This window comes from Accipiter gentilis, chromosome 19 (assembly GCF_929443795.1).
Source record: "Accipiter gentilis chromosome 19, bAccGen1.1, whole genome shotgun sequence".
Taxonomy (NCBI): Eukaryota; Metazoa; Chordata; class Aves; order Accipitriformes; family Accipitridae; genus Astur; species Astur gentilis.
In genome coordinates this window covers 21,757,690-21,769,808 of record NC_064898.1, presented here as the reverse complement: position 1 = coordinate 21,769,808, position 12,119 = coordinate 21,757,690, and the positions used below count along the sequence as shown (strand labels likewise).

Here is a 12,119-nt window from a genome sequence, read left to right as displayed (position 1 = left end):
ATTAATCTTCACAGACCATGTGTCCATCTCCTCTGTATGCTGATCTGGTTCCTAGAAGCTGAAACCCCAGAAATAAGCCTGCCTGGTAATCCCTTAAATGATGAACCCCCCCTTTTCTGTCCCCTAGCAGGACAGAAGATGGGTTTGTGTGTCATGCATACTCTCAGGAGCTGTTATTTTTAACCCTTTTGCTTGTTTGTTGTGAGTGCTCATCACGCTGGGTGATAGTATTTATCACATACGTAATGCCTTATGTTTCCTCAAGGTTGCGTAACCCATATGTTGCCTTTTCTTGATAGTTCATTAAAGTCCTATTGCGGATACGAAGGCCCCAAGACGCTGAGAGCTTACTGGTTTGTACAGGGTCACAGATTCCCTGTCTGCTTTCCTTCTGTGCAATCTGCTAGATTAAGTTGCGTCTCATATTGTTGTTTATGTGTAAATTTTTTAGGACTGTCATTTGTCTAATAGTTCTCAAGCCTTTTGAAGCATTGGAGCCTACAGCTTGTGTTTTTCTCAACCATCTTAGTGTACTGTTTCTTGTATGTCTTTCTAAAATTTGACTGGTTTACACCTCCTCTGTGTGTACAGAGCATTGCATATTAACAGGATTTATTCCTCTGGGTTTGCTGTTGTGTGTGAAGATTAAGAAAGGTAAATGAGTTACTGACGGCTTTGGCTTGGATCAGTGCCGAGGCAGGTTGCCTGGAAATTTCTTAGAAACTATTGCATCCCCTCTAGTTGATCTGTAACAACTCATTTTAATTTTTTGAGCTTTCCAGAGTGAAGGATCAAATCAAGAGATCTTAAAATAATTGAGGCAGGGAACAGCGTTTGCTCAGACCTCTGGCTCTTTTGTCAGTGGTCATCTAAACAAAGGTGTAAACTCCCCAAACGTAAAGGTAGTTTTGGAGATCCCTTTCTTCTGAAGTTATCAAAGTTCACTGAGAAAATTTCTTCGCTCTCTTTCCTGGTGCTCTGATTGCATTTCTCACTTCTATTTTGGCTGCTGTGTTTTTCCTCCCCCATTCCTCATGCCTTTTCCAGCTTCAGTGCCCTACATTCTCCTACTTCTGGTTGTGCAAAAGCAGGAAAGGGTCTCCTGAAATGTGTTGGCATGTTTTTCTTTAAAAAAGTCACCTATGCCTCAGACTTCTCAAGTCAGAAAATGCTCCCTCTTAGGAAAGGGAGCAGATACAATTAGAAAAAAAAAAGACAAAATAAAAACCTCCATCTTATCAACTCATTTAGGGTTAGATCTCAACTAATGTTAAACCTCTCTCACTGATGAAATAATATTTTTCATTTAAGTCAACATTTTTCCATAAGGTTGCACCGCAAAAGTCTTTTCGTTCGCAAACTCTGATGCCAATGGGAGGAAAGAAATGCAAATATGATCCTAAACTTAGCAGCAGACTCTCACAGGCTTGGTGTTCCCTGAGAGGCAGTGGCTGCCTGATACGACCTTGTGCTGCTGCTGGGCACTCTTAACCAGCTGACTGTGATTTCTTGCACAAAGCAGAAGTTTCCAGTTCTTGCTGAGTTTGGAATCGTATTTGCTTTTTTTTCTCTCCATCTTCTGAGCTACCTTGCTTCGTAGCAGGAGTTGGGTGACAGGTTCATACATACCCCTGTGGAAGGCAGCAGCCGCTCTCAGCAGACCCGCAGCTGTTCGAAGGACAGCAATTTGTCCGCAAAACCAGTGGCTGGTCCTGGCCAGTATTGTATACAGGTCCATATAGAGTTTGGCCTATATGGCTTGACTGTGGGCAGAAGGAGCTCTAAGGGATGGGAAACAGGTACAGCATCTGCCTGAATTATGTGGTGCTGCTATCCTCTGATTCTTTCCTTTGAGTCATCGTCATTCAACATACCCTGGTTTGAGGAATTTTGAAAGTGGAGCTTCTTGGAGGCTGGTTTTGAATCAGTTTTATCTTTCTCATATAGATTCAATTAATCCTGTTAGTCAAGTCTTTTCCAATTTAATTATTGAAATTTGTAGATATTCCTAAATTATCTTCACATCGAATACATTTAGTTCATCTAAAGGATAAATGGTTTGGATAACATCTGGGAGATATTTAAGAAAACATTTCCAGTATCCTGTAGCTGTTCCCATAGGCATCATGTTGTGTGAAGTGCCGCGTGCGGGCACGGCTGTGTCATCCTCTGTCCCATATGAAGGCACAGTACGTATCAAAGACTTTTTAATCAACACAACTGTCTCCATACTAGCAGAGCTGCAGTGCTTCAACTCTACCAGTACCATACTTGAAATGCTGCAGTAAGTGTAGTCAGATGAACGCCAATGGCATGTAAGTGAAGTCCGATCCTGTGGCCTTCAAGCAAGCACAACTGCCAGGAGTATTTATATTTTGCTTAAGTAAGTAGTTGAACATGGGGTCTACAGGGTTAAACTAATGTACAGGTATTTCGAAGTACGCCATGGAGCTTGTTCCTCTGTAGTGCTGCAGCTGTGTAGTTGTTCAGACCAGTGTAAAGTGTACTTAAAATAATGACATTTTGATTTCACAGCATTTACGTGCTTTTCTTTACTCATTCGGGAGTTGTATGGGTGTCCGTACAAGAACCGTGCACTTGCACCATGTTAAGCACGTAACTCAGTTTTTGTATACATAACTCCCATAAGATTTCGGGTCACCTAAACGCATCCATGTAATCAAAAGCAGAGTGCCTACCTGTTACACTCTTACTTAAAAAACTGAGGCTCAATTTTTTTCTGTGTCTTCTTGCCTATATGGAGTTTTAGTGATTCTAAAATGTGCTTGCAAGAAATGAGAACATGGCAAAGACGCAGAAATAAACCAGAAGATGAAGGGAATGCTTCTGCTTTAAGGTACTGGTTAGTATTGCAAGTGGCATCCAGGTCTCGGATACAGACCCTGAGAAGTAGCTAAGGTAGAATTGATTTTGGCATAGTTTTATCAAAGTAAATGATAAAATAAATGCGGAATTTCCTTTCTTGCTTTTAAATATGTGACATTTAGTCTTTCATATGTGTAGCGTACATTTTAAGAGCGATGCTTTAGGAAACAATTTTTTATTGGTGAGAATCTCATTTCTCCTGATATATAGTATACATTACTCTGTACCTGCTTGTATGTATGGCTTCATTTCTTGTTGACAGTGTCCCTGGAAAACTTTGTCTCTAGAAGTTATACTGAAGCTACATTTTGTTAAAATATAACTTGGGTAGTATTAACAATGTATTTTCTGTATAATTTTATTATTTGTTTCATCAGACGTATAAGCATTGCCCCAACAGATTTTTTTGGCTCTATAGTGTAACTGTCTACTTGTGGAGCTTTAAAAAAATCTACAATACATAAAAGTGTGTCTATAAAGTGTGGGGACTATAAAGTGTGGATTATTCTCTAATGATCCCATCTAAAATAACTCCAAGGAAAGGATTTGCCTGGTTTTGATTCTTATGTAGATCAATATATTACATTAAGCAGAGACTCATTCTGTACAAGAAAAAATACATAATCTCTTGGGTGGTAGAACATTAGATTGTTTGAGGGAGGAAAAAGTTTTCCAAAGAAATCCAATAAGCAAAGTTACTGATCTACAGCTTTGTTTCAGTATCATGTATCTCTGGTTTGTTGTATTGTAGCAATTGCCCATTCCCCAATCAGTAACATAAACCACAGACATTTATGAACTGGTTAAAAAATTATGGAGTGATAAAGCAGTAAAATTTACAGAATTGTTAGTTAGTTTCGATTAACTGATAACCTCTTGGACAAGATACTGTAGGACCATAAAAGCTTGAAGAAATTTTTCTTATTATTGTATTAAGATGTTTTGAGTATGATTTATTTAAACAAAAAAGTAATGCATATACTGTCTAGCATACATGTGAGTTTTTGTAGGACTGTATCTTCTGAATGGTTCTTGTCAAAGTCATCTTTTAAAGCCAATAGGATCAATTTAAAAATAGTGTCATAATATGCAAAGAAATGGTAAGAAAAACTAGAACAGTAGACTTCATGGGACACAGCTGATACTGACTTTTCAGTAGTCTTTTGTTAGCAGACAAAGGACCTACTCAGGATCAACACGGAGGCTCACAGCTTAGGATATTAAATTGTGTGTTGAGTGGATTTGTGGTCTTGCTTGAATTTGGGTTTGGTATCAGCACTGAAGAATAATGGTACAATAGAAGAAAGATTTTTTGGTTGTATTTATGATACACTCCGACTGTAAGGTACAGGACTTATTTTGGCTGCTAAAAATTAACCGTGTGCTCCATCGGATATTGTAATCCCATACATCCAGAGATCCAGTCCTTCATGAAAACCACCGGTCTGCCATTCTTCTCGATGAGAAGAATGTGTGGGAATTCAGCTTCAGAAACTTTGGTTTAATTTGGGTGGCAGGGAATATGGTTCTTATTTGACTATTGTGCTGCAGTCCAGGCAGTCAATTCTTGCTGCTGAATATTATTTATGCTTTGTAGCTGTCAGACAGAGCCAAAAGGCAAAGTACTGGATGTCCTCATCTGCTTTGGGTATAACTGGGAGTTGAAGATGGTTATTAACTTGGAGAGAGTACTTAGTATTCTTCAGACATGCCATATTGTATTAGTTCATATTTCTGTTTGATTGTTGTGCAGAGGTATGAATGTTGTGTGGCTGTGCTGAACAGGATTATGCCCCATCCTGCTAAATACTGTACAAATCCTTATGAAGATCTAGTCCCAGGTAATTTATAACCAGTAAAGTTTGTCAAAAAGGCTGCAAGTTGCTTTTTTGACAGCCTAATTAGTGCCAAAATGACTGGAGATTCGAATAGTCTCCGTAAGCCCCTTGGCTTTTCAGGAGCACTCCAGTAGCAGTGGTTACACAGCCCCCTCCCCAACTCGCTACAATATTCTTGGTCAAGATGTGTTTCCAGTTGATACCAGAACATCAGAGGTGGCTTTCAGCAAAAGCAGGGCAGCCTGGGGGTGACTGGATCTCCCAGCACAAGGCAAGACATCACAGGTTATTTGGAAAACTAGATACACTGCTACCGGGTGGGATTGTGTGGGAAAAAGCTGCAACTCCATGCAGGAGCTTAGGGAGGGAGTAAAAATGAACGTATCCTATTAAAGCGAGAGAGGAAAATTAGGCAGGAAGATAATTACTTGATCTGGGATTTAGCCAGGATTTAGATTTAACACTAGAACTGTGATCTGTTGCTGGTTGTTCAGTTTGTAGAGTTTAGGACTGTTTTGGGTCAACCAAAAGTAGGCTTTTTTCATCTTGATGAACTGAAAAATAATTTAAGTGAAAATAAAAACTCTGCTCATACCCCTAAAGGATGCTACTTTTTTGTAGCTGGTTTTTAAAATAAGAACCATACACTTTAGGGAAGGAAGGAGGGGATGTCAGCACACTTCACCAAGTGACTGAGAAAGAGGGAGTGGTAGGGCATCTCTGTGGTGTGGCATAGGCATTCAAATCCCATTTTCCTGATTTCTCAGATAGCCCACTTCTGAAAAGCGTCCTCAGTACTGGATACTTTGCAGTGGTTTTCCACCACTCTCTGCTGCTTCAATTTAATATAAATAATCATGTATTCATTGCATATGCCTGTCTGTACTGGGGGGAAGGCAAATGTCTGATTCCAACCCGTGCTTTAAATTATTAAGTAATTATTTTATTGAGGGCAGCCAGAACTCTCAGTATATAAATGAAAGCACAGACGTCACAGGTAGGTCAGACACAGTCATGAGATCAGTGAAAGTTATGATGCGATTGGGGTTTCCAAGGCAAAAGAAGCTGAGCTCACATGTAGAATTAGTTCTTTACTGCCAGCCGTTTGTTGGAAATATCCTAACCCTATCCCACTTGGACCCTGAACTTTGTTTCGAGGCTGTGCTTTTGACTGGGGTGATCCATGGTGGGAACCCAGCCCAGGTGTTGTGACCTGGCCTTTCAAAGAGCTGGTCTTTCTCTCTGTAAGTGGGTCCTAAGCGGACTACTGGCTTTAGGTGAAAACAAGGTGATTACCTAAGCCTCACCTGCCCCAGGGACAGCTCTCATGGAAAGAAGGGATTCCTTTCGGAAACCCCCCTCCAGGTGGAATTGCAGCAGGGAACTGTGAGCTTCTTCATTGTATAAATGTCTACACTGCTATAAAATGCTCCCTCATCTTCATATATATGTGATATCTGCATATATTTTTATATACGTGTGTGCGCATATATGTACACACAGACATTTAAATACCATTCCTTTTTATTCATTGTGTTTTTCATTTCTCTGGTAAAATGATTGTGACCAGTCAGAATTTCTGTGAGGAGAAATAAAAGAAATTGCATCTTTATAAACATTAATAATTGATTAAATATTTCCCCTTTTTAATTTGAGAATGTTACCAACTTACAGAATACAAGTCATGTCTCTGCCCCTACTGTGAACTCCTCTAATTGTCACACACCACGAGGCCCAGGCTACAGGGATCCTGTTCAGGATCCTTGGGTAAACAAAGATGATCAATTTTTATATAGCGAAGAAGAAGTTTTCTTTCAGTTATTTAGAAAAAAGAATGATAAAAGCAGTTCTGTTTTGCTTTTCCAAGCCTTTTTACAGTACTTTATTGAGTTTAATCTAACTAAAGAGTCTGAACCTCTCCTGGTAAAGAAGCTTGCTTTGAACTCTACTGTAAGAGATTTAGATTGAGGTACTTGTTTCACTATAATTATTAATTTGTATTTCTTTTACTGTTTGATAATCTTACTGCAAGCTTGCTGGCAATATAATTACAAAAGCGTGTGCAGATATCTCAGTGTCATATACATATGTGTGTGGACATTTCTGTGAGCTAGTTAGGGTGGGGAGAAGGAAAGGTGAAACATGATTCTCCATTTTCCTCTATTTTCTTATATGTAAGATGGTGATGTTTGGATTTCGTACAATTTTATATGTCACTCATGCTCTTGGCAAATGACTACACAAAGATAATAGCAGCAGGAGAAACAGAGCTCTGTTTCTCTGGACTCTTACAGAAAGGCTGGATTGTTACATTTGAGCCAACACATGAATGAATGTCTGCTATCAAAGTCTCATTTTTACCAAAGAGGTAGATAGCAATTTTATGTAGTGAGGGAAGAGAAAAAAAACAACCACGCTTTTGGACACCTGCCTTTCAGATGCACATTTGCTATTCAGAGACCAGAGAACTGAGTGCTGCAGATGCGAAGCAAACACTTCCATGTCTTCTCTGAATATGTTTTAAGGCCAGTTTTCCTGCATGGGTATTCATAATGGTTATTGTCTATAATTTTGTAGCTTCTGCAAATTGTAATTTGGTCCATACCCCATAGCTTCCAGCTGGTTTTGGATAAACGAAAGTTAAACACTTGTAGAAGCCATTCAAAAGATCGTTTTCCCTTTGCAGGGAGATTTCAGACGCGCAGTAATCTTCCTGTTTTGGTGTTGGGTTAATCTCTCCATTTTGCCTACCTTGCTCATGGCATACAGCTAATGACAGAATGCAACAGCATTTGTTGTAAATCTTCCTTACGTGTGTGAACAATGCCTTTAAAAATGTGAAGTTAATATTTGAGCATTTAAATACTTTCCAGAGCCAATAAAATATTTTTTTTCTACTTGTTCATTTTTAGATACTGACCGAGCTTTAGTGCTGCTGGAAGAATACTGTAAAAAACTAAGGAAGCCAGAAGAGCAACAACTGAAAAAAGCCATCAGAAAGGTGATGGGCATCTTTAAGAGCAGCTTGTTTCAAGCACTTCTAGGTAGGTACTAATATTTAATAGTAGATATAGGTTCTTGAAAGCCAGAGCTAGGTCAGAACTAGTAACTTTCTTATTGGTCACTATTTAATTTGTATTTACAAAGGAACAGCACGTCAAGATGATCCTTCCAGGTTCTCTGGGGGGAAATTCATTGTCCTGACATTTCAAAGGTATTGTCTTATTTGTAGTGTAAGAAAGAGTAACAAAAAACTCGTGCAAGATAAGGCATCGAATAGTTATTCCTAAACCTTGCTGCTTTCCTTTGTTTAATGGAAGTTATTGAACCAGAGTAGGATATAACTGTTTATGCAAAGTTGAAGATGAAGCCATCTCCACACAGGTAAATGGCCAAAGTTTCATTGATTTCACTGGCACCAAGTAGCATCTGAAATCTTTGTGTCTTTTGCATTATGTTTCTGTGAAAAGTGTCAGCCAAAGAAACTTGGAAATGAGTCAAGAAAAATGCTCAAGGACACAGTGAAACTTTGGCAGAACATTCCCATTCGTGCAATGTTGCAGTGTTCAAGTAGACGTGCTGGCGTATCGCTCAGTCGTTCTTCCATTTACTTGAAGGTCCCCGTTTCACCTTGTAAATGATGGTATTTATCAAAATCAAGCACTTGGTGTTTTGGAGCTTGATATAAAATAACCTCCATAAGTTATTATATATAATGTTTTCAAGGCTCTGAATGTACCCGGTTGCTGTAGCATCCCTGTTGTCCCCTGTGCCATGCCTGTGCCACCAGTGATGGGAAATGGTGACAGTAACCGTGCATCACCCTTGCTCTACCTCCCTCTGCCCTCTTGTTCACATTGGCACCTCGGTGGTGTTTTCCTTCACAAACATCTGTACGTTTTGTGCGGAACTAGTCTGAAGGGCACATTGCTTAACACAAGCGATGTTTGTGGAAGCACACGTACCTTCAAGTTATGGTTGGTTGAAGCCGGAGTACCAATTGTGCTCATTGCAGAGCTACAATCAGTAGCAGTTAAGGAAAAATTTTGGTTATCTATCATAAAAGCACATCATAGAAGCACATCAATACTGCACTATTACTGTGAAGACAATGGAGGTCCAGGAAGAGTTTCAGTAATTTCTGTAGCATTTATGAAAAATGTACATTACCAATGTCTAACATTTCCTGCAAATGGAAGTAATTAATGTCAATGCTATTTTACTTTAATTTCTCTCACCTTCTTTGAAGTGATTAGCTTTATTTTATAAATGCTACACATTTTTTAATTGCTCTGTATTCTTCAAAAAAGGAAATAGATTCAGAATTGAATGGCGTTTACCAAGTAGTTATAAATAGATTTGAACTAAAGAATGAAAAAATGATGGGACATTTCTATGTTATTTTTTATGAGGATAACTATGGATATAGAAGTATGTGCTGAAGAAGTACACGGGTCACAGAAGTGACATTAGCTATACATTTACTCCTGCAGTACTTTGAAGTAATCCTTCAAAGTGTTCTGACATGTGTGCTTTGTGTGTGGCTACACTGCAATATTTGTTGATGTATTACATATGCCAGTAATGAAAATGTGATTATAGCTACATTAAGGTTGAATTCAAAGAATAAATGAAATCTTTTGATTGCCACAATAACAGACTGAGGAGTGTGGTGTTACAGACGCTAGATAGCATTTTAATTTGTAGGCCTTTGGATGACTTTTTCTTGTTCTTAAATGCTTCTTTTTATAAAAGAGATTTGGGAATTGCAAGACGTGTTCAAAGTCTCTCATTATTCCATTTGGTTTGCTATTTGGTTGGTCTAGATTCTGGAATAATACAAAAGAGTGACCTCTCATCAGTTTTTTAAGTGTGGTAGATGATTTTATTGCACAATCAATACTGAGGTTCTTGCATAATAGGTATTTCAAAAAAAACCCCACTTCCATGACATCTGTTTTAGCTTCCCGTCATAGTTTCTTCCATTCACCTATAAATCAGACCACCGCACAAAGAAATACCTAAGGCAGAACTTCTGCTCTGTTTTTAAGTTCTGTACTGCTAATGTTCCTTTGTCTTTTATATTTACAGAATGTCTAATGGTCTTGAAAGCATCCATTTTTGAGTACCCAATCTTAATTACAATTAATTTTCTGAGTCCGAGTCTTTATCTCTTTCCAGAACTTGATCTCATTTACAGCTGTCAAACATTGGTTTTATCCAGAATTGATTGACCTTTTGAATATTTAGGCTGTAGCTACTAATGAAAAATGTGATTTTTGTACAGAATCATTAACCTGGATGCAGAAGTGCACGTTCCTACCAGGCGTAAAGTTAACATAATTTTATGTGCCCAATTCAGTTTTTGTAGGTCCTACAGCTTTGGTAGAATTTGATTCCTTTACAAATAAATTCAGCTGTTTTAACCATCCCTGTCCTTTAAGTGTGTGTTAATTCTCGTTAACTTCCAAAATGCTTTAAAAATCTGTAGGATGTCTTAAATTGACTATAACAAGAACAGATAAACAAAAATAATTATAATTAGAGGCACTTTTCAAATCTACCATTGTCTAGTTCCTTTTGTTCTCAAATTTATGCTTGTGTGATTTGATTCAACCAGCCATCTTTGAACTCGGGCTCTCCATGCACGTGTCATTGTTTTTTATCTTCAATGTGTTTCATAAATATTAACTGTTGACTACTGAATGGGGGAGTAACATGAGAAAAATGAGGATTCAATATTTTTCGTACGTATATTCTACACATGCAAGAAGTGACTACAAATACGGAAGTAAAAGCTCTGTAAGTGATTTACAGAAAGGTTATTGAAGGATTGTCCTTTTACATTTTATTTTGGGTTCAAAAGCATCTCCTTCTCCCTTCGGGCTGTTCTTGTTGCTGGACTTCTTGCTAGAGTCGCCGTGTTCGGTTACAGCTGAGTTAGTTGCTAAGAGGCACATTTTCAAAGCGACATGTGGAGCTGCAGTCTCTGGAGTCCCATTTACGCTCCAGTGGCCAAAACACGATGCTTTGAAAATCCAGCCCTAAGAGGAGGGAGGAGGAGAAACTCTTCAGAAGGAGCGTGCAAGGGGAAGAACGCATACTCAGATAATGACATTACTCTGAAGTTAATTCCAAATTATTTTCACCAAAAGGATTGTAGCAATCCTATGCGCGGTGAGGAGTTACGGTACCGTTGTTATTATGAGCTCGTAAGGATTTTTGATTTTTGTAGGGTCATCTGTAGCTAGATGATATTAAAATCAAAGGGTCCTCTCAAATTGTAGCACATGTTGTTCTGATGTGAACGTTTATTTTTTTAAAACCCTACAAGGAAGAGGAAATGAAACCTGTGGAAATCCAAAAGCCTTTTTTGTTGGGATTGTCTCATAATGGGGCATCTTGGAGGCATTGTGCAGAGATAAAAAAGGAAAACTATGAAAGAGAATAATAGTCATCTGGATATGTCAAAATGACCAAACATTTTTTTTTGTAGTTCTGTTCTTTATGAAACTTAATCAGTTTTTATAATGCAATACATACTTTAGTACAATTTATTTCTAAACTCCTCTGCTATATATTTGTCTAGCCTTCATTTCATTAAGAAAAGTGCATGATTTTACAGCTTAGAAGGCCGTTCTGCAGAATGAGAATGGATGAAAGAGGTTTATGTCAGGGTTGGGTTTTTTTGTAGATACATCTCTATAAAATATCATTTTGTTTCTAGCAGGAATTAAAGTGCCACAAATAGCTGTAATCATCTTATGCAGTATTAGGTAAAAACTAATCTCAATAGGTTTTTCTAAAATTCGGATAAACCCAATCTGCAGTGGATGACGTATTTCCTGAGGACTTTGAAACCATGTCTTATGTTTTTTTCTCATGCTTGCGTAACTTTGCCTGATTTTTAAAATGGCTTATTTTCAGCTAAAATCTGCATCACCTTTTTTTTTTTTTTTTTTTTTTTTTTGGTATTGTACCATTTCTGCAAAATAATATGTAAGTTATAAAGCAGCCTGTCTTAATAATTGCTGTAGTAAACATTACCGAATTTACTGGTGATCTCTGCCACAGCCTGTATTTAGAGACTTAGGATCTAATTTTGTGGTTTTAATAAGAAGGATTTTTTATACTCTTTACCTCACTCAGTGACAATGTCTTTTAAACCAAGTCAAAATGGAAGTCAGGTTATTCTTCTGCAATAAATGAAGTGGCAGTATAATTCAATAGTGTTATATTCGTATCCAAACTTCCAGGAATCTAGTTATAAATTGCGGTCCTCCATGTTACTAGAGAGTGCTGTAGGACAGATAGGGTATATAAGGAGGACATAAAATATAGCCATTTAAGAGAGCCAAAGCGAGTCCTCCTTTGCTTTAATTACTTTAGGATGTA

General features: G+C 38.0%; 1 protein-coding gene across 14 annotated transcripts in view; it reads left to right on the top strand.

Annotated features, from left to right (window-relative positions):
* DLG2 (discs large MAGUK scaffold protein 2) overlaps window positions 1-12,119 on the top strand; it is a 1,018,327-nt gene that overhangs the window by 10,525 nt on the left and 995,683 nt on the right. For all 14 annotated transcript variants that reach the window (XM_049823421.1, XM_049823420.1, XM_049823428.1 and 11 more), the window contains one exon: window positions 7,637-7,768. In XM_049823421.1, the coding sequence (XP_049679378.1) occupies window positions 7,637-7,768 (132 nt within the window). The remainder of the gene's footprint in view (window positions 1-7,636; window positions 7,769-12,119) is intronic.